General features: G+C 35.6%; 2 protein-coding genes across 2 annotated transcripts; both read left to right on the forward strand.

Annotated features, from left to right (window-relative positions):
• The first annotated feature begins 764 nt into the window (after positions 1 to 764).
• Positions 765 to 12,305, forward strand: LOC124638298. The gene is made up of 3 exons (XM_047175233.1): positions 765 to 1,612; positions 10,334 to 10,564; positions 11,059 to 12,305. The coding sequence occupies exons 1-3, from the start codon at positions 800 to 802 to the stop codon at positions 11,239 to 11,241; spliced, it is 1,227 nt and encodes a 408-aa protein (XP_047031189.1). The 5' UTR covers positions 765 to 799; the 3' UTR covers positions 11,242 to 12,305.
• Positions 12,306 to 18,566: 6,261 nt separating this feature from the next.
• On the forward strand, positions 18,567 to 21,594 carry LOC124638299 (pyroglutamyl-peptidase 1-like). Its single transcript, XM_047175234.1, has 3 exons — positions 18,567 to 19,784; positions 20,017 to 20,252; positions 20,894 to 21,594. Exons 1-3 carry the CDS (start codon positions 19,545 to 19,547, stop codon positions 21,033 to 21,035), a joined length of 618 nt encoding a protein of 205 aa, XP_047031190.1. The 5' UTR covers positions 18,567 to 19,544; the 3' UTR covers positions 21,036 to 21,594.
• Positions 21,595 to 22,742: the final 1,148 nt, after the last annotated feature.

Here is a 22,742-nt window from a genome sequence, read left to right on the forward strand (position 1 = left end):
GACGTGATAGAGAGAATTTACTGACCCAAAACAACCAACAAATTGGCAACATAAAAACAATGACAGCGTAACTTTTAATGTCAATAATGAACCGATTAGATAATATAGGTAACGATTGTATATTGTTTTTGAATAAATGTTATTATTTAACACGGTGGATTTATTGTACCCAAACACATATCATAAAAAAATATATAAAAAAGGCTGTAAGAACACAAATCTGGTTCTATATTTGTGATCATAAATAATACGACGGTGAGCAAAAGTCACAAAAATAAGTGATAATTGATACTAAATGAATTATTTCATGTGAAGAATTGGTGACATAGAAACCTGAAGCTATAGTTATTAGAATAGGCGCACATGAGTTTACATTTAACTCTCAATGTCAAAGAACAGAGGTTCTAATTAATAGGATAGTTTTAGCATTTTAAACTTTTTGTTTCCATCGAGGTAAATAATCCATGTTAAATGCTATAAGAAAGATTTTCAATGTTTACTAATGTACCATGGAAGCATAAATATAATACTAGTTGATGTAAACAAATTAATCTAAACTAATAAAAAATAAGCGACACGAATGCACGACCTTCTAGGCTTCACCAATAAAGGAGGATTAGTATTCATATGAACGCTTCCATCATTCATTAAGTAGTCTAATAAACATAGCTTATCCGCAAGTAAACACTACATCACATGTGCGAGTATGTTCTATAGATAGCACACTTTATCCAAACACAATTAAGTTAAAATCGTCAACAATAGACGAGTTGGTTTGTTGTCAACCGCGAATTCACAGATGTCTGCCGAACTCGACCCAGTCGTGCATCACTCGCCAGCCATGTCGGTCGCGGAGACTGTGTTACGTAAAGTTCTCGACAAAATCATCGAAGATCTCAAATATAAACATGCGGACTTATCGCTGAATCGGTTAAATAGTGGGGGTGCAAACTACACATCGGCCTTATTCGCAGCCACCGTCACAGCACCACAACATGACACCTTAAAACTTTTCGCCAAAGTAGCAGATGTTAGTGGTATCCTTAGAGAGAAAATGCATATTGACATCATGTTCAAAACTGAGCACTTCGTGTACTCAGATCTGGTGAAAGTGTATGAGAGGATCGAAGGCAGTCACAACATCAGTCCGGAGCATCGGTTCATATTCCCGAAGTTCTTCGGCAGCCACAACGTTGAGGGTGAAGAAACGATCGTGATGGAGGACCTGACGGCAGAAGGGTACGGCACTTACAGCAGGTTTAAGTGCATAGACTGGGAGCACGCAGCGTCTGCAGTGGAGTACCTGGCGAGGTTCCACGCGTTATCCTTTGCTTATCGGAAGGATGACCCTGAGAACTTCGCCAAAGACGTTGAATCGTTGAAGCCTAATCAGGCTGATCAAAATGAAGCAAATGAAGGGATGAAGGATACTTGGAAGAAGATGGTGTCAGCTGGTATTCAAGTGACGAAGGAGGAACATAGAGATAAATTACTAAAAATACTAGAAGCGACTAATGGTCGCGAAGTGTTTTTAAAGTTCAGGGCTTCGCTGAGCACTCCAGTGCTTTGTCATGGTGACTACAGAGTTAGCAACTTATTATTCCGACGACAGGTATGTAATTTTTTATTTCTCATCTTCATCTTTGTACCTACTTATTGTAGATGACAGTTATAATCATAAAATACGTATAAATGACTTTGGTTTTCACGTGATATCATTTAGGATTCACAGTTAGCATTTACTTAAAGTTACAATGTTTTGTTTATAATTTATTAAAATCTATAAATTATTATGTTATTGAGCGTGTGATTGAGTAGGCATACTTATTGTACTCAAAATATGATAGTGCAGTCATTGAAGCGAAAAATACGGTCTAACCTCCGAATTTTTTTACTGTGAACCGATTTGCATGAAATTTTGGAATTAGGTTCATCCTACCCTTAACTTCAAAAGTGAATATGATTTGAACTCCGCCACCCCCCCTGGGGGTGGTTGCCACCCCTTCTTTGGGGTGAATATTTTTTTTTGCAAAATAACCTCGGATATCGATAGAAGACCTAATTTTAAGCATAAGTTGTCTTTAAAGTTTAAAAAAAAATCCAATACTTTCCAAGTTATTGGCAATTGAAAATTCGCAATTTTTTCACGTTTTTCATCGGTTTTTTTGCAAATATCTCCAAAAATATACGTTTTATCGAAAATGTATAAAGAACAAAATTGTAGCAGGTAAAACAACGAACAATTTGTTTTTTTTATAAACTGTTCTAAGTGCAATATTAAGCTAGATATTAAAGATCAAAGCCGTTTTTTATTTTGTCTGAAATTTAATCGACGTAGTTTATGCCATCTATTATTTTAGTAAGTTGATCAATTTACGAGTTTTATTATTTTCCGGTTACATATAAACACATTACAATAGTTGTGACTCTTTATTATACTGCCTACTTTCACATTGCTCCAAATATTGATACTCCGAAGTTTTCAGTTACTAAGTAGAAAAAAATATGACAAGTTTTTGGACCGTAACTCCTTCAATTTTCATGCTATCACAATTTATAAAAAACCACTGTAAAAGTAATTAAGAGAGCTACAACATCCATCATTGCAATATATAGTAAAGAACTTTTTTCTAAAACGGTGAAGGGTTAAAGGGCTTAAGAGAGGCTGTGATTGCGCTGCCACGCGCTCTTTAAACAATCATATCTCCGTCAATTTTTGTTCGACAGAAAAAACAAACAAACCTAATTGTTTGTCAGAAAAATACCTAATTTTTTTATCAGTACACTTTTATACGTATCTGTCGTAATTTTTGAGATATTATGAAAAACAAGTGGGTTTTTCTTTAATTAGAAATTTTGTTATTTTCCTTAATCGCGACTTTTTTGAAAAATATCTGTCCTAAAGCAGCCAAACTGATACTATCTATCAAACTCTTCATAATAAAGTTAATCCTAGGCGGAATACGATTAATTTTAATTTTGGTGGAAATGGCACTTATGAAACCCATTGATTTAAAAGAAAAAATATAAGATGCTCCCCTTATTTGCAATACAGCTCACTTATTTTACGTGCAAAAGACTTTTAATAGTGCTCATCTTAAAGCTTATTTCAAGCACTACAAAACCCATTTTTATTAGAATTTATAAAATGCATCTACTCGCCGCTACATGGCATTGACCACAACGATTAAATTTCAGACAAAATAAAAAACGGCTTTGATCTTTAATATCTAGCTTAATATTGCACTTAGGACATTTTATAAAAAAACTAATTGTTCGTTGTTTTACCTGCTACAATTTTGTTCTTTATACATTTTCGATAAAACGTATATTTTTGGAGATATTTGCAAAAAACCGATGAAAAACGTGAAAAAATTGCGAATTTTCAATTGCCAATAACTTGAAAAGTATTGGATTTTTTTAAAACTTTAAAGACAACTTTTGCTTAAAATTAGGTCTTCTATCGATATCCGAGGTTATTTTGCAAAAAAAATATTCACCCCAAAGAAGGGGTGGCAACCACCCCCAGGGGGGGTGGCGGAGTTCAAATCATATTCACTTTTAAGGTTAAGGGTAAGATGAACCTAATTCCAAAATTTCATGCAAATCGGTTCACAGTAAAAAAAATCGTAGCAATAATGCTTCAATGACTGCACTATGAGTGTCTTGTTTGTTATTTATCTGAAATCACGAACTTAACGTAGTAACTTGTTGTAACTGTAGGCACTCAAAAAACTTGTTTAGTGGTCACATGATTTAAGCATAATTCTTATTATTCTATGACTAGATTTATTTTTAGATCTTAATAGTCACCTAATTTAGTCAAGGTAACACGTTTGATGTGCATTTATTATAATTATCCTTGACTTTTGACCGTTTAGTGAGATAATAATTATCTGGTCTTTGCGATCTAATTTTGGTCCTGACGGTCAAAAGTCGTAACTTTTTGGTGCTTTTGATACAACTATTATGGCATCATGTATTGGTAGGCTACTAATATTAAAATATATATATATATATATCTTAGCCTATAAGTTATATATATCTATGGGCCAAAGTAGTCTGAAAATTGAGGTATTTGTATTGAAATAAGTTTTGTATCAGTTACATGAACGATAAACCAGTGTTCAGAAGTTAAGTCTATTACTGATAATGGAAATTACTATGTACTAATACTTATAACGTGCATAGACGTAAGTAAAGCGAACATTAAATTGTTATCACAAGCCACATAAGTACGCATGAACTGTCAGACAATATTCATGGCAATCATGTTTTTATTACCTAACAGAGGGGCCCCTAATGTCTGATTTAGCTATTAATAACTTGAAGCTAAAAAAAACATCCCTTTCTAAACTTGTTTTGAACATAATGTTATTTATATTTTTGTATCTAGGTACAAAATTTCAAATTGGTATGTTAGACTGGAAACCGACCCCAACATAGTTCTGGGAACAAGGCTCAGAGGATGATGATGATAATGAAGATCTAGGTACAAAATGCAGTAATATAGGTACAAAGGCTATGATTAAATTAGAGGTTGTTTTGTGCATCTACTTCCTGCTTTGTAGTTGTGACTGTCATAATGGTGCTGGATAAAAATAGTAGGAAATTTCCCACATACGGAGAAAAAGCTTAAATTCTTATTCAGAATCAAAGCAAAATCAAAATGTTTTTATTTCAAATAGGCCTTTGCAGGCGCCTATGAAATGTCACACTATTTGCACGGTACACTACTATTAGTGTACCAAACATAAATCGGTTCAGTAGAAACTACTGGCATACAAACGCGACTGACGCGAGTAGACAGAGTTCGTATTTACAGCACTAGTAAGGATTTGTTAAATCGTATAAGGATGCGTTGTAGTTAAATATTCGTTGTACTGATAATGAGGCGCCTGTCAATCAGATATCTCATATCGATTCTAATTTGCAAAGTTTTATAAACAAATGATGATATAATACAAGCGTGTTTTACATGATAAGTAGGTATGACTATAAAAAACATGATGAGAATATTTTGTATCAAATATTTTTCAAGGATAACTAGTAGGTAAGGAAGATCATACAAAATTATATAGGTATCTAAAGATCTGAAATCTTATATTAAGTACATAGATACAATGTTCTAAGTACCTATAGGGTAATATTACATGACAAAGCAAGTTTGCTCTTTGAACTCTGTTATTAAGGCACACTAGTTTCCTTCAGCGCGAGCGGTTTCACCCGCTTCTTGAAAAAACGTACCCCTCAAGGATATGTTCTTCTGGAGAATAAGCTATATGTATTTCTCCCAAGTTTTATCACAAACACCCATACAAGTAAACTAAAGTTTATGTAAAGGATGAGAACTATAGGTACCAGTTATCTACAGAAGTTTATTAAGATAAATATATCTTCTTCGTGTGGGTACATAGTCTTAGCTGTAAGGTACAATGGATTTGTGTCAATATTGGCTAGATACAGTTAATTGCTCGCGCCTAGATAATCAAGATTAATTATTTATTTATCTGAAGATTTTCCTCTTAGAGTAGATATTTCTTGTATTGCGTACAATTTATTTATTTATGTTATGTTTGTGATGAATTTGTATTTTTATTATCTGTCTCTTATGACATTTTAAGGTTAACTATATCCTTGCTAATATTATTATTTTATCATGCGAAAGTAACTCTGTCTGCCACGAATCCTTTCAATATTTCGTTTTTTTTCCTGTAGTTTAAATTGGTGAACTTACATAATCAAGAATATACCTTGCAGAAAGCACTACCTACGTTGTTTACCTAAACATGGTAATCCTGTAGGTAGCTATTGTATAGTTTTTCAATTCAAAGACAATATTTCCTTATTAAGTCACGACTAATGTAAGAAGGTACCTAACCTACGGCTATGGTATTATAACTGTTATCAAAGTCATTGACCTAAGTTAATGAGGTCACCGTCATAAACCAAATGGCTTTATGTACCGACAAATATTTGGTTGTAACGCTACTATCTGACACATTAACTAATATCGTAACTTTAGGTACCTACTGTTCTTGCCAGGTCCTGATACCTACATACACATAATCATTTTTTGTACCTACATATATTAATCAGAATGTCCTACACTACTAGGTGCATAAGATTCCTACATAATTGGAAAGAAAGTCGTGTTGGAACCACTTGGGACTCAAGACAAAATTAGAGAGGATGTAGATTAGGTCCAGGAAAAGGACATGGGATAGTTTTTGTCACCCTCCGGCTACGGGAAGCAGTTATCTCGGACGCGGTTGAAACTGCAGGCAAACTACGGTTTGTTCGCGATAAACCTAAAAATCTGAACGAATTTGTCATGTAATTTGAAGAAAGTTTGGACATTGGTTACACGTGTCGGTTGAGGTTAGAGAAATATAAATATAGAATCATCTCTACAGACCTTTGAACTCCATACCAAATGCCATCTTATTCGGGTCAAGCGTTTCATACAAACCAATCAACGAAAAAGAACTCTCACAATTGCGTCTCTTTCTAGCGCTGTATGTAAGAGAGGGATATGGTATTCCGGTCATTATGTTGGTACCTATTTAGTAGATACAATCAGTTCGTAATAGCTAGGTATTTTATTTCAATTTATTTTTGTTTGTTGCTAGGCTGATTAGTTTAAAAGTGCACTGCAAACTTTTAGGAGCAGGTACTTAGCCGGTATCAGACCAACTGAAATTTTCTATTGGATTGGAATCAAGATTCAACTGTTTTCCGACAGTTCTTTAACCTGCAGTGCGCCCTTAAAGTAAAATTTTAGTACTTTGTTCAGGCCTCATCATCTTCTGAGCCATTTCCCAACTATGTTGGGGTCGGCTTCCAGTCTAACCAGATGCAGCTGAGTACAAGTGTTTTACAAGGAGCGATTGCCTATCTGACCCCCTCAAGCCTCAACCCAGTTACCCGGGCAACTCAATACCCCTTGGTAAGACTGTCAGTCTTACTGGTTTCCGACTACCCACCCGTAACGACTGTAAAGGATGTTCAATAACTTTATGCAGGCCCGTTTTAGAAAATGTTAAGTGTCAGTCAATCAAATTACTGCTAAATCCCAATGTAAATGAGTAATTTAGGTACCTAGGTAATAAACGTGTGGTTTAATTTAAATTATCCTTATGGAAACAATGTTCAGGTTAGTAACAATTAGGTTTAAGTTATACATACACGAGTATGAATGAACTAAGTACGTAATAATTACGTTTAACATTAATTAATTAATTTTGTCTACATTACCGTAAATGGTTAGCCTATATACCTATATCCAGGAAAAATATAATAATTTTCTCGCTGGTAGTTCCCCGGGGCTTCACCCATGTCCCGGGAGAACTATTTTTCACGACTGGGTAAAAGTAGTCTACTTATGTCCTGTCTCAGATCCTAGACTAGACGAAGTATCTGTGCATTACTGTACTGTTACAGCCTTTTATCGTGCAATCTGTGCATTAAAATTATTTTTAATCGGTGCAGTAAGTAGTTTAGGCGTGAAATCCCCACAAACAGGGTTTCTTTCGCAATTATAACTTTAACTAAGGATTTAAAATCTTATTGTAATCGAAATAGAATCAAAACTGCCGAATTAAGTGTCACCAAGACCCCAGCAACGCCCTGATGGCCATGACAGCAAATTGCCGTGGTCTATAAACATTAGCCTCCGAGGCCATCGCCATTGAGTTTCTATCCGCTATCACAATGGCAACTGGGACATAATCAACGGAAAATGCTTTGACTGACATTTTTTGTCACCGTTTTTAGTTAAGTATTTTCAAATTCTTGTTGTAAGTTTACGTAAGTAATTGTTGTTTACGTTACGCACTGTTTCTCTGACGTAGAAACTGCAAGTAGGTTTTTATGGGGTGACTTGGCTAACTGATTAGGTGTAATGACATTTTCTCTTTTTATTTGCGTTTGAGGAGGAAGAAACAATTGACACCAGCCGGTACGAAATGACGTTAGAACCTGCGCGATGTCGTCTCTCGGGAAATTCGAATTGAATAACCACCAGCGTGAAAAGGCTATATTATAAAGCTGGGTATTCATGACTGGAAAGCGGATGAAGGCCCGATTAATTTCAAACTCACCAATAAAATCGTCAGGTTTGCAAAAACTGTGCAGACGATTTTCACTGGTTTTTCGCTTAACATCTGCGTAGGTCATTTTCCGCGACGAACATTACATTTTAAAAAATTAGAAAACAGTTGCTACAATAGCTAAGGTACCTACGTCTTTTGAAAAGACGCCTTTGACCTAGAATAGCAAGGAACAATGAACAAACATTGTTGTAAAATTCTATTGACTATTTCTAAATTGACAAAGATTCAAGATATCAGATTCATGCGATAACCACCTTATTTCCATTGATTCCGTTTGCAAAAACATTTAATTTTATCAATTGTCACGCTGCACGTAAAAATTAACCTTGCAGATAGGTTTTCATGTAAAAGTACCTATAATATGCATTCATATCACTTGAAGTAGGTACATAATCACCTAATTATGTTCGGATACGAAATCGGTAATAGGCTCGTTGTGTATAAATAATGTGTATCATGAAGATCTTTTCCAAGAATATGACCAGGATTGTTTAGTAAAGTTTAAATTGAGCAAGGGTATAGTTATTACTGGCAATCTAAAAACTTTATAACCAACAAAGTAGAATACAATAAATAAAGTAATGATGAAGGTCAAGTCTAACAAAAACAAGCTTTGACCAAAGAAGACGCAAAAACATAGCAACAGATAAAGACAATACAACAGAAGAAAAAAAAACAAAAACGCATCTAGCACACATCGTGGGTTAAGAACTAGAGTAGCGTAAGGCCAAAATGGCAACTTCTCAGGAGAGACCGAAAACAACTCAAATGTACCTACTGTTATCTTATAGCCCTTTTTGTGGCAAAATCTATAGTAGTTAGATATCTGATTTTTACTAATAATAAAACTTTATTTATCGACTACAGAATAATGTAACTTTTTGGTCAATTAAAATACGGTTTCATTTTAATAAAATGTATTTTTCAAAAACTGGTTGACATACGTCATTTTGGCTGTTACATAAATTAGTGCCATAGTAGCGTATCCCACCCTTACGTTTTTTTGGCAGGAAGAAAAATTACGGAAGCTTACGAAACAGGGACAGTAGCGGTACTTTACGTTTATTTGGCACGAAACAAACTAAGCCTACATAATCAAACTTTCTTCGTTAATAACGTATGGCAAGATACGTTATTTAAGCGATTACATTGATGGCATATTTTGGTGTGTATTCGCTCTGTAAATCGAGTTACGATCGTTGTGCCCGTAATTTTTTTGAGAAAATAATGTCAAGATTATTGTAAGTAGAAACATTTCATTTTGGCAATAAACAAAATATCTTTTTTTTATATACGTTATTTTTGTACTAAGCAATCAACACACTACATCGTTCCAGTTTTTTGGCACATAAAAATATGGGGATTAAATAAAGGAATGGTGAAAAAATTTTTTTTTTGTAATTTTGCCCTTACGCTACTCTAGTTCTTAACCCACGACATAGCGTACCGTTTTGCACTAAACTACTTATCCATCATTTTTCCCCGTGTTTGATACCGTTCCATGTCAAACTAAAACACGGGTTACATCGATGTTAATAATGACGAGCAAGATACCAACAAAACTACCAATGCTCAAACTACGTATTATCAGTCCCAGTCAATTGCGCTTGTTTGAGCAACCATTAGACAAACAAATAGTTAATCTGATAATGATTGAGATAGGTATGATGTAACACTGAACATTAATGATGTGTTCTTTCATGATATGGTAGCACGTGGTTGTTCTGGAGTGTTTCGCCGAAATCAGATGTTTTATCGGACACAATTTGTCACCTGAATTGGACATGATATGAGGAAAAGAGTATGCAAAAAGTATTAATATATCATTATCATTTGCTTGCGAAAATTGAAAAAGGCTTGATAGAATGCAATGACTTGATAGAGTATTTGGAATCGTGTTGCTAAACTAGCTTGATGTTTTAAAAAGACCTTTTATAGGTCTACTTGAAATATTGCTGTCCATTATATATTACATATGTTATTATTATATGTTAAATAATGTGTTTGAGTAATGACAGTAGGACGCACTGAAAAATAAATCGATGGCCATAGGCGACCTCAGAAAGTTCAACGACCGAACAAAAGAATGGGTCATTTAAAATTTTTTACTGCTGATAAAGGTGTTAAACCATCCATTTCAATATAGGCACCAATGTCCTGACCCACATAAGCGGTACAACCCATCACCAAATCTAACACAGTTACCCAACTTTTTCCAGAATGGCCGCTTACAATCGATCGTGGTGGACTACCAGACAGTCCACTCCGGCTCACCAGCCGCAGACCTGCTGTACTTGGAGTTCATGGGCACAGACCAGCAGTTCCGCAAGGAGTACCATGGGAAACTCCTGGACCACTACTATAAGGAACTGACAGCAGCGCTGGATAGGTTTGGCATCGATGTCAATGAGGTGTACCCCAGGGAAACGCTTGATAAGGAGCTCAAACAGGTTGGTGCTGTCATGTTTTATGAGGGGTTATTACTTTATGAGAAGGTGGTTATACGACGAGTAAGGATGTGAAACACACTATTTTATCTATATAATGTTCGATGTCAACCTTTTGTCTGTGAAAATTGGCATCAAAATTTGCCTTGTTGGCAGGGACCTCTTGAAGTCCTATGCAATGAATTATTGGCCTTTATTGGCGTGTTTAATGATAGTAAACTTTACGAGAAGGTGGAGCTATATGACAAGTCAGGTGGAGCGTTGTGAGACCATGGAAACAATTAAAATGTTCAATATGAATCTATTTGATTACCTATCTATGAAGTTGGCAGACTGGCTGATGTCACTTCAAGTATGCAATGCCCATGGCTATAAAAAAGTGTTTGTTTAGTTCAGGACAACTGCTAATTTGTTGAGTGGTTCGATAACATAATGTGCTCATGTCAAAATAGCCTTCCAAATGTCACGTTACTAATCCTCCACGCATCTGTTTCCAGTTGGTGCCATCAGCGCTGGTGATCGCGATGGTGGTGCTGCCTCTGGTCCTGGTGGAAGCCGAGCATGCTCCCCACATGGGCGGCATCAAGGAGATGTCGGACTTCGCCATCTCGCCAGGAGAACTCTTTGCTGCGAGGTATAGCGGCCTCGTCAGCGATTGTGTGGCGTGGGGATTTATTTAGAACGATCTCGATTGGTGCTAAAGTTTGCAAGTGTTAGGTTATGAATTTATTGTAGCTTAAGAACGTGTAAAATAATTGACGATCTGACCTGGATCCGCATGCATGTGAATTTTGTTTTGCAGAAATACTTACTTGTAGAGCATTCTGTTGTTAAAGAATAGTTTTTGAAAGCTAGATTTTTTATGTGAAAGGTTTATGTTATGTATAACATTTAGGTATACTTTAATTATTACTGATAGGCTTTATTGCACACACAAATGTTATGTTATGTACGGACAAAGAAGAGCTTTGAGTTTACCATTTACAACAAGCTATTATAGCCATAGGTTACTTTATCTAGTGATTCTCAGTGTGTGGCAGGCGCAGACTCCATCAAGCAGGAGGTAGCGAAGAAGTATTATTGTTATTACGAAATTCTGTTGATTGCTCTTCACGTTGGTGGATTCTGAGCGTAATGGTTGGAGTGAAAGAATCTAAGGTTTAGATCATGAAAATCGAATAAACTTTTTCCGTAAATGGTAGACAAGTAATCAGATAGATTTTTTATCAGAATTTATATAGTTGAATGAATATTTATAGATACCTATCAAGAATTTTATCAATTGAGTATTTTCAATTTTATTCTTATAAAGAAAACTATAGCTAGTTAGAGCTGCAAGAAAAAACCGTAATATTTTGAGCAGCTAATTGTAGATGCGAAAGATTTTTTAGTTAGAACTTTCACAATACTTTTATTTTGTGTTATTAAGGGTAGGTTGTCTTTTATACTTGTCAGAAAATAAATACAAGTATATTTATACCTATATTTTAATAAACATAATCACACATAACTGTACGTATACAGAAAAACCTATAGTTTTTAGGTTCAAGATTAAATAACTTTCGTAAAGAAGACATTATTTACATTGTAGGTACCTACCCGTACGTATAGTTAAATGTGTTTGTAGTAATGTAAAGGAATTATCTTAGTTAATTATTCGTACTGTTGTATAATTTTGAAATGCAATTAAAATAGAAGTATTTACAAATGTTTTGTTATAATAAAAATAATTGTACGATATAAAGGACAATGGGCACAAATATATGGGACCTGGTATACCCCACCAATAGGAATGTCATATATACCATTGGATAGGTCTTTTTATGTAGAACAATATTTACTATGACAGCTTTGTTGAAATGTTTGTCCGTTCTGAGATATAGATCAAAAACTGTGCAAAAGTTAGAACTAAATAATCTATTGATAACTCAAGTTTTTAAAGGAAAATCTAAGTACTACCAAGTGTAAGTCTTGTAAGTGCTACCTGCTGTGCCCGTTAGGGTCCATAATTGTTACTATTAGGTATGTAGCATTTCAACCTTTTATAACGGACAAACAATAGAACAAAGCTGTCATTGTAAATATTGTTCCAATTAAAAAGACCTATCCAACGATATATATGACTTTGCTATTGGTGCGGTTTCTCATTACGCCCAAAATCCAGTTGATACAATAAAAGGTTGAAATGCTACATAATAGTAACAATTATGGACCCTAACGGGCACAGCAGGTAGCACTTACAAGACTTACACTTGGTAGTACTTAGATTTTCCTTTAAAAACTTGAGTTATCAATAGATTACTTAGTTCTAACTTTTGCACAGTTTTTGATCTATATCTCAGAACGGACAAACATTTCAGCAAAGCTGTCATAGTAAATGTTGTTCTACATAAAAAGGCCTATCCAATGATATATATGACATTGCTATTGGTGGGGTATACCAATCTGCCCATTGTCCTTTGCTTTTTACTTTGAGAACCAATTACAGAATGTGTTTACTTTTCATTTATGTACATCTATCTCAGATCAGGATGCGAAGGAGGTAAACATTTGGTTTGAAATAAGCCTAGAACTAATGAATTATGACATAAATACTTTATTAAACATATTTAATTAAAAGCTTATAGTAATAAAACTTATGTCAGTATAGCCACCTTCACACTTGTAGGCTTCTTACGCAAGTTCCTTCCGTAAGTTCTAAGAACTTACAATAGTTAGTCTTTAGTTTAAGAGGTTTTAAGGTAAAACCCATCGTGCATGTACATTTGTTAATTTAACGTAACTTAAATACGTGAACAAAATGTACAACTGTGAAACCGGCCTAAAACTTCTTCGTAATTTGCTTGTAGTATTCCTTAGAACTTCGCACATCTTACGGAAGTTCTTTACGTTATTTTACGGGAGCAACTTAGAAATGAAAAGTCGGGTTATGAGATATTGTAAATTCTTATACTAACGTTTAGCTTTATAAGTAAAAAAAGAATTAATGAAAAGTATCTGATTTTCTCATTAGACCATTATTTCGTCGGAAAACTGGTTTATAAGACATAATTGTAAGATACGTTGCAATCCCAGAGCTACTTCATCTGCCGTATACTTGTGTTGTGGAATGTGAACGAATAGAGCCGGGCCTCGACACAGCGATGTATAGTAGATGTACTCACAGAGATACCTGCAATAAATACATTATATGAATATCACCAATAGCAATATTCCACAAGTTTAATCACTTAACAAGGCTCAGTTTCAGAGTTTTCTCAAAACGCCGCGTGGAATTGTAACAACGACTGCTACAAAGATTGAGGGGGCTCGTGACGTCACGTCTATGTAATACTTAAAATGACGTAACACAAAATTCAAGTGTTGTCTCTTCGTTGTCATTTGTTTGTGAGAGGACGGACTAATGACTTCTTTTCATTCGCCACGCCTATTATGAAATGATTTAGAAGTGAACCCAGGGCCCCGATTCTCCTAAGTTAATAATGTCAAAATCGAATAGAAATCGAATCGCAATATGATCGTAATAGCAGTTTTAACCATATCGGGCATTCTGCTACTAATAAAAGACCAATCGTATTCGATTGACATTTGATTGGTGTGCGATTGGTCTGCTATTTTGATGATTTTGGTCTATACGGTAGTTTGCTGTACAAACATTTTGCAATCGTAAATCATTTGCAGACAAAATGATTCATTATTGAATGACAGAAAAGGATAAAAAGGCTTATTTCAAAGAAAAAATAGCGGAATGCCACATACGCTTCAATCGTAATCGAGTCGGGATTGGATCTCAGTCGAATCGAGTCGAACGTCAATCGAAGGTCGCTTAAGTAAAATTAGGAGAATCGGGCCCCAGGAAGGATAGGTAACAAGAAAATAAATTGAGCTTCAAATTGAGCTCGAAGATCAACGGGGCTGTTTCTATCGGTTGTGAGGAACTGGCATTGCGCAATGACGATACAATGATGATTTACATAATTACTTATTTTTCGTAACGTATATTAACGTTACGCTTGCCAGACCCACAAATTTTCTTTCAGATAAGAGAATGTGGGTTATTACAGTAGTGTAGTAATAATAAAGAATACGTACTGTCCAGCGTCGTTTGAAACTTTGGCCTTCAGTTTTGGTGCGGGTGGATATTTATTAAATAACTCGCAGATTGTCTTCACATTAAATGAGGTTGTTATCTGTGGACTGTCTCCAGACTTGGCCTCATTGGTACGTGGTGTTCGCAACTTAATGTCTGGGTTAAAGTATCCACTCTTACGTGCATTTGTTTCTAAAAGAAAAGTTGTAGCTGTGGGGTGTACGCCAACGTGAATCGCCAACTGTGATAAAGTAAAAATAATATATATCAGTACTAATTTTATTTATTATGTAGTAAGTACTGCTATTTATAGTAATATATTAATTTTAAGTACTTTCTAAAAGTTTTAAAGACATGAAGGACTAGGTAGGTACCTACCAGGTGTCCGAGAGTGATGTCACATATAGAGAAGTGAAGAATAAAAATTAGGAAAGCTGACCCCACCAACACTGGATGGGTGAAAGTGTGCAAAATAGTTCCTTGTATGTACTCACTTCAGGCTGGAAGCGGCGCCACAGCTTGGGGATTTTACAATCAACTTCACGATATCGTACTCCTATTTTTTTCCTCAATATTATTATATTATTTTCCACCTCAAATTTTCTGTCGTCCATACTCGCCACTCCACCCCAACTCAGATTGTATGGAACGCCTTTGAAAGGTCCGAATCCGGTTATCAAAACTTTTTTTGGTTCACAATCATGCTCCTTTTTCAATACACCAAAATGGAGTAGTTCCATCATTTTGTTTGTTCAACTAACGGATTAACGGAAGAATGTTCGACTCTGACACTACTTACTACAACACAGAATGATTGATAACCCTAAAACCCCATGCTTATATATGTACTAAAATTTAGATTAATTACGTCAAACATAGGTACTTTTAATTAAGCTTTCCTCAATATGTAACAAATTAGTAGGAAATTAATGAAACATTGAAAATTAAACATAATCGGAAAATCAGTGTTAGTGATAAATGTAAATCATTACATCAACGAATACGTCAGAACATATTTGGATGAGTTACTAGGATCCCAAAAGTGAGTAACGAATGAGGGATAGGCACCGATTTCATCATCAGCCTATAGCAGTCCACTGCTGGACATAGGCCTCTCCAAGTGCACGCCACTGAGATCGATTTTCGGCTGCTCGCATCCAGCTCCTGCCAGCCAGGCACCGATTTAAGCAATGATTATTATCACACTTATTCAAATTAAAAAAAAAAAAAAACAAAATTTATTTATTTATTTATGTTTTGTACACAATATCTTAAGTAAGTCTTACATTTTAATTATTCTAGATAAATAACATTTCGGTGCCTGTATAAAAATTAATCTGTACCACAGGCGTCACGGTCACTGTCAGTTACTTTATGCTATGATTCTACCTTAACAATATTTATTTTATATACTTCTGTATATCTAACACACAATTTATACATAATCATACGTTTTATTTAAAGAAAAGTTGTACTTATAATGGTAAAGTGCGTCTGTAAAGCTTTCATAATCTGTGAAATCTTTCTAGTTTTCTCGGAAATAAGTGACATGGAGCAATCAATATCCCTGTATTTCGATATCGATCATGTCATACATAAATATCAATAATATCCTGGACTTTTCCCACTGAATCACTTTGACATAATTACGATAATTGCTGTTAATTCATCGTAATGTTAGGATTTTTATGGCTATTAGATTATCCCTAAAATGCTAATTTACACGTCATGCCTACCATTTACGTACAAATCACTCCTTCCTGAATCATTAATCCTTACGACCTAAAATAAATTATGGAATAGGGCGTTACTTTGCGGAAATCCAGGGGCCCGATTCTCCTAATTTTACTTAAGCAACATACGATTCACGTTCGACTCGATTCGACTGCGATCCAATCCCGACTCGATTACGATTGAAAGGTATGTGGCATTCCGCAATTTTTTCTTTGAAATAAACGTTTTTATCCTTTTCTGTCATTCAATAATGAATCATTTTGTCTACAAATGATTTACGATTGCAAAATGATTGTACAGCAAACTACCGTATTGACCAAAATCACCAAAACAGCAGACCAATCGCACACCAATCAAATGTCAATCGAATACGATTGGTCTTTTATTAGTAGCAGAATGCCTGATATGGTTAAAACTGCTATTGCGATCATATTGCGATTCGATTTCTATTCGATTTTGACATTATTAACTTAGGAGAATCGGGCCCCAGGACATAAATTATTCGATGAAGACCAGCGACGATTGGTCGACGAGTCAACGTCATGAAACACGTGTCGAGTATAGGTTCGGTTGCTAGGCAACTGCCTCTTTTATGAATATGCATGAGGGCGGGAGGGTAGTGCATGCACCCTTGCTGCATGTGCATATACATGAAAGTAGTACGACATAATGCATCCGAGCCTTTATCGTCTCGCGGAATTAACGCTACATATTTCTCCTAATTGTTTTTTCCTTACTTCCTCACTATTGCTAGATACGTACGTAGCTATTAGAACATGCATAAAGTACTGAAGTGGTAAAGCGACTGAATCAATTGAGATGGAATTTGTCAACAACATTGTGCACTTGTGACGGATACCGGATGTAGTTCCCTCCTGAAGCCTTTTTTCAGGCTCTGGACAATATGCGTTACATATTCATTTTTTATTCAGTAGTTCTGGCATGAAAAACCAGACAGACAGAGTTACATACAGAGTCTATACAATTTATGATATCAGTGATTGTTTGAATGGATCACCTGACAATATTATAATACCACTTGGTGGTTCAACCAAGTAATCGTTGCGACGGTACTAATTTCATTCGGTTAGTTATAGAAATGTGTAGAATTTACAGAAATATACTTAGGCAAGTTATTTCGCGTGGTTTACCTGCTTTTGGAAGTGAATACGTAGAAAGACCAGCGTAATACCTTACCCGTGTCCTACTTTTCTTCTAAAACCTACTAAAAATGACAGTAATTTCACCGTAAAACACGTCATTTTCGCATTATCAAAATAAATAAATCTAAATCAAAAATCATTTATTCAAACTCGGCTGCATGACAGCACTTTTTGAACGTCAGGAATTTACAATAGACAGCCCCCAAAACGACCACCCTTCACCACTTGCTATGCGTTTTTGCGGGGAGGCGCAACAAACTCCCCAGCAACACATGTCTGTTTGTAGGTTTAGAAGAACCTAAACATTGTTCAATATATAAATTTGTATACAATGTAATTTGTATATCACAGTATCAAACAAGCAATTCCCTGGGCCTACCTGGATCTAAATTGACCTACTTCTCGCACCCGGATAAAAGACAGTCTCTCAGACGTCTAGTCTATTTGTGTACCAACATTCAAATTGATTCAGTATTTTCGGCGTGACAAGGATGACAGTTTATCAATACAGTTTGATTCCAAACGAAGTCTTGTACTTCTCTTTCGAGTTCTCTTCACAGGTATAGGGAACGAAGATCTTAGTATGTAGAATGCCGTATTATAGTCTATATATCGTGTTTCTGATAGAAAGTATATCTAAAAATTATAGGTAGGAAAGTGTTACCTATGTTTTATAAGAAGTAAAAAATAATATAATGTGCCAGCTAGTGTGACTGTTGAAGCCTCTTTAAAATAATATAATGTGCCAGCTAGTGTGACTGTTGAAGCCTCTTAAAAATAATATAATGTGCCAGCTAGTGTGACTGTTGAAGCCTCTTTAAAATAATATAATGTGCCAGCTAGTGTGACTGTTGAAGCCTCTTTAAAATAATATAATGTGCCAGCTAGTGTGACTGTTGAAGCCTCTTTAAAATAATATGTGCCAGCTAGTGTGACTGTAGAAGCCTCTTTAAAATAATATAATGTGCCAGCTAGTGTGACTGTTGAAGCCTCTTTAAGATGAATGCTTCGATTTATAATAGATTCAGGGAAATTGAAGCAAGATTTTTTTATGTTTTGCCTAGGTTAACATTTAGGAGCTTACATTATCAATACATGATGAATGGATTACGTGATCACAGATCACACTACAATAGATAATTTTGATAAACTTTTTGTCCTGCTATGTCGATACTCACCTGACTGGAAAAAAAAAGTTTTTCGCGCGTATATTTTAGGTACTTGTGTACATATATGTTTTATTATTATTGACTGGCGTCACACCTGCGTAGCTTAGTTACCCGTTGCATCAGCTCACACGGGATTTAGTCATTAATTACATCATTAATATTACCTACCAACTACATTTTCTTTCTCCCAAACTGCTTTATCGACAGATTTATAAATATGATATCCCACTAATAACATAAATGTAAAAGATGAGAGCCAACACATGTGCACCGTGCACTCACTATTTCTTCACTCTCGCAGCCCGATGGGACGACAATCCGACACGACCGGAGAGAGATGAGGCGCAGGCCCGACAACTACGTGCTCTCCAACTTCCAGACTCTGCTGTGAAAGTTTATTTCACTCAGAAAGCGATTTCGGGATTCGAACCTAAGATATCGTGCTATGTATGTAGATAGCACTAGACCAACGAGACATAATAGGACTGGAATACACTGACGGGTTTCTGTGGCACTTCTTACCTCACAATGAATTATCATCCACAGTAATAATTAACAAAAGCTTTGGACATTTCAAGGAAACATACATACGCTGGGATTTTGCGAACTATGTAATAGTATTACGGATACTTATACATTTTCCCTTTGATTAAATTAATTATTGAGGAAACATTAATTCATTCATTCACTACATTAAAAAGGGACACTTGATGACGTAAGGAATCACATAATTTATAAGCATGGGGTTTTTAGGCGCCAATCATTCGGTGTTGAAGTTTCAGGGACAGTAGACGCTTCTGCTGAGGGCCTTATTCTAACCGTACAAGATGTGTTTTTATCCTATATTATTTGGAAGGAAGTTTCGTGAACCTAAAAGAGTATTAATTACTGGTTTCGGGCCTTACCAACATGTTCCACATAATCGTAGTTGGGAAGGCGTGTCGTCCATGGACAAGAACTACATTGAGACAAAGAATCAAATAATACTGTTGAAGGAGGAAATAGCAGTACGGTATCTTGATGTGGATTTGGTAGTCCCGGCGCTGTGGCGAGCCTTCCTACCCGATGTAAGTATAAGAATAATTCTTACATTGTTTTACATATTTTTTTACATAATTCAAAAGTATTTCAAAGATGCCATTTGCGATATAACACACTGCTGTTAACAATGAACACGAAAAACTGAGATCCTTATTAGAAGGTCTGTGGGTTGTCAAAAAAGTGGCAATGAATGGACATATTCGCCTGTATTTCACCATTCGCAGTACCTACCTTTCAATAAAATTTTATTTTTTTCAGTTGACGATCCACGTTGGCGTGGCTAACACTAAAACCTTTCGTTTAGAAACAAACGCTCGCAACACTGGTTACGAGATAGCAGATACTGAACAGAAAATGCCCCGATCCAAGGAGATCGTGCCCGGAGGCCGTGCGAAGATAACCACATCTCTTGACGTGGAGTTAATCTGCGAGGAATTTAATAAGAAACCACCTGCACCAGGACTGAAGGCATCTGTTTCCCATGATGCTGAATCGTATGTGTTGTTTATGTTTAATTTTATTAATAATGCCTTAACATCCCTTGTCATCATCACCGTTTCACATGCAAAGTTACTGCAGTAAGAAAAGTGACTCAAGAAGCTGTTCCTACCATAACTATTAGGATACAATCAGGCTCACCTTGCCCAAAAAGACGAAGGGACAACGCTGCGAAGCGCCAATCTCTTGGCTCAGAGTTGCTTTGTGATATTTTTAAACGACCTGCCAAATGTGAGCCATACTGATACCATTTATCTTTATAACACCCAAAAAATCTAGTTTTTTGGAAATGTACGGGTAAGGTACATTTAGAAATGATAAACTGATAGAAATGATAAAGTCTTATATTGTCTGTACACTTACACTCAATTACACAATTAATAATGATAAAAATGATCGACCCGCGGCGAAAAGGGCCGGAAAAAATGCCCAATAGAACCAACGAAATGCAACTACTGCTCGATTACTGTATTACACGTTTTTATGTATTTCACTGCGCGTCGATGTCAGCATAAAACTAATACTACTATAATGTACGGCTTTGCTCGTACAGTACGTTTATTCGATTCTAGTTTTAATACTTAACAATTCACTTGTTTAGAACTACTTAGATATTCATATAATGTATTTATTGCAGGTATCTCTGTGAGTACATCTACTACACATCGCTGTGTCGGGGCCCGGCTCTATTCGTTCACGTTCCACCAGAAATGTACTCGCGAGATGAAGTAGCTCAAGGCATTCAACGTATCTTAGAATTGTGTCTTAAACATATATAAGTAAAGAATAACTGAAAAAGAGCCCTGTGAAATATGAAAACTCAGTCACAGCTTAATTGTCTAGTCAGAACCGCCAAAAAACATGGATTCATAAGAATTTGCGATATTATCTTCTTCGTCTTGCTACGTGTAGATATTTATAGCACCTACTATGAAGCAACAATATCTGTTTGTATATTCGTCACGAGCGAATTGAAATGTTATACTCACTGTACTGTTTTCAAAAATTCTGACCATAAGAATGCTACTTTATCCCTTTATTTTATCCGATTACGGGAAGAAGTATTATTGGGAAGCGTGAAACCGCGAGTTTGTTCATCATATTTTTGCTTTATTAATTTTCCATTCACATGTTTATTGTATTGTAATTTGTATAGTTTGTAGAAGCTTTTACCTAAGATTTATATTGAATAGTTTGCCAAATATTTAAATTCTTATAACTTATTTAGGTACCTAAGTATAAGAAGGATCTAGGATCCTTATATTATTGCTCAATTTAGTCATAACACATAAGTTTTATAACGAATAACAAGAGTATGTTTTGTTATCAATAAATAATTTATTCCATTCAATACCTACATGTATAATTTTTTCATAAATCCTGTCTTAAACCCACCTTTGTTCCTCCAGAGCTTCTTTGTAACAAACCCGCAACCGGGTCAGGTTATAAATGGCTTGATTCAGGCCCAAGCAACACCGACAACACAAATGTCCGTTTTTCTTAAAACTTTTCACAGTTGTCTTAACTCATCATCATCCTCCGAGCCTTTTTCCCAAACTATGTTGGGGTCGGCTTCCAGTCTAACCGGATTCAGCTGAGTACCGGTGCTTTACAAGAAGCGACTGCCTATCTGACCCCCTCAACCCAGTTACCCGGGCAACCCGATACCCCTTGGTTAGACTGGTGTCAAACTTACTGGCTTCTGACTACCCGTAACGACTGCCAAGGATGTTCAATGACAGCCGGGACCTACAGTTTAACGTGCCATCCGAAACACAGTCATTGGTGTCTAAGATATACTGAGAAAGTACATACAAACTTAGAAAAGTTGCATTGGTACTTGCCTGACCTGGAATCGAACTCGCGCCCTCATACTCGAGAGGTTGGTTCTTTGCCCACTAGGCCACCACGACTTTTTTCACAGTTGTCTTAACTAAACTTTTTTAACTTTTTAAAACAAGGAAGCATTCATCAGTATTGTATCTTCCTACTGTGACATACAACTTTAAGACAAATGGACCATAACCAAGAAAAACTGGTACCATAAACAAAGGCAGGCGTCAAACGACATTTTTTTCTTATTTCCTCGAGTACCCGTGATCTGCATCCATTAATATAATAAGTATGTAAGTGGTTTGTAGAAGTATACTAGTGTTGCAACATGGATGCGCGTGGAAATTAAAAAGAAAACTAGACTTAATTAAAAAATACAAGTTAAACCTACTGACTGTCTTGTGGATCTGTTTTATATCGGCTTTATTTTAAATCTAATTCTAAATGAAAGGACTTAAAAATTTTACTTTTGGAAAATGTGAAAATACACGAGATAAGTTATATTATATAGCCACTTATTTTTGTAAAGGTACTTTCTTATATCTATTTATTCAACAACAAACTTTTATATGTCGAAACAAACCAACAATACGACATTTACAGGCGACGTCAGAGCGGCTAGGTCGGATACCTATGCAGATCAAACAAGGATA

This window comes from Helicoverpa zea, chromosome 17 (assembly GCF_022581195.2).
Source record: "Helicoverpa zea isolate HzStark_Cry1AcR chromosome 17, ilHelZeax1.1, whole genome shotgun sequence".
NCBI classification, from domain to species: domain Eukaryota; kingdom Metazoa; phylum Arthropoda; class Insecta; order Lepidoptera; family Noctuidae; genus Helicoverpa; species Helicoverpa zea.

Excerpts from the sequence above, each read along its gene's own strand:
- LOC124638299 (XM_047175234.1), top strand. The coding sequence starts at position 19,545 with ATGTGTTTTTATCCTATATTATTTGGAAGGAAGTTTCGTGAACCTAAA. Across the intron at positions 19,785-20,016 it reads GGCGAGCCTTCCTACCCGAT|TTGACGATCCACGTTGGCGT; the intron begins GTAAGTATAAGA and ends TATTTTTTTCAG. Across the intron at positions 20,253-20,893 it reads GTTTCCCATGATGCTGAATC|GTATCTCTGTGAGTACATCT; the intron begins GTATGTGTTGTT and ends TATTTATTGCAG.
- LOC124638298 (XM_047175233.1), top strand. The coding sequence starts at position 800 with ATGTCTGCCGAACTCGACCCAGTCGTGCATCACTCGCCAGCCATGTCG. Across the intron at positions 1,613-10,333 it reads ACTTATTATTCCGACGACAG|AATGGCCGCTTACAATCGAT; the intron begins GTATGTAATTTT and ends AACTTTTTCCAG. Across the intron at positions 10,565-11,058 it reads TTGATAAGGAGCTCAAACAG|TTGGTGCCATCAGCGCTGGT; the intron begins GTTGGTGCTGTC and ends ATCTGTTTCCAG.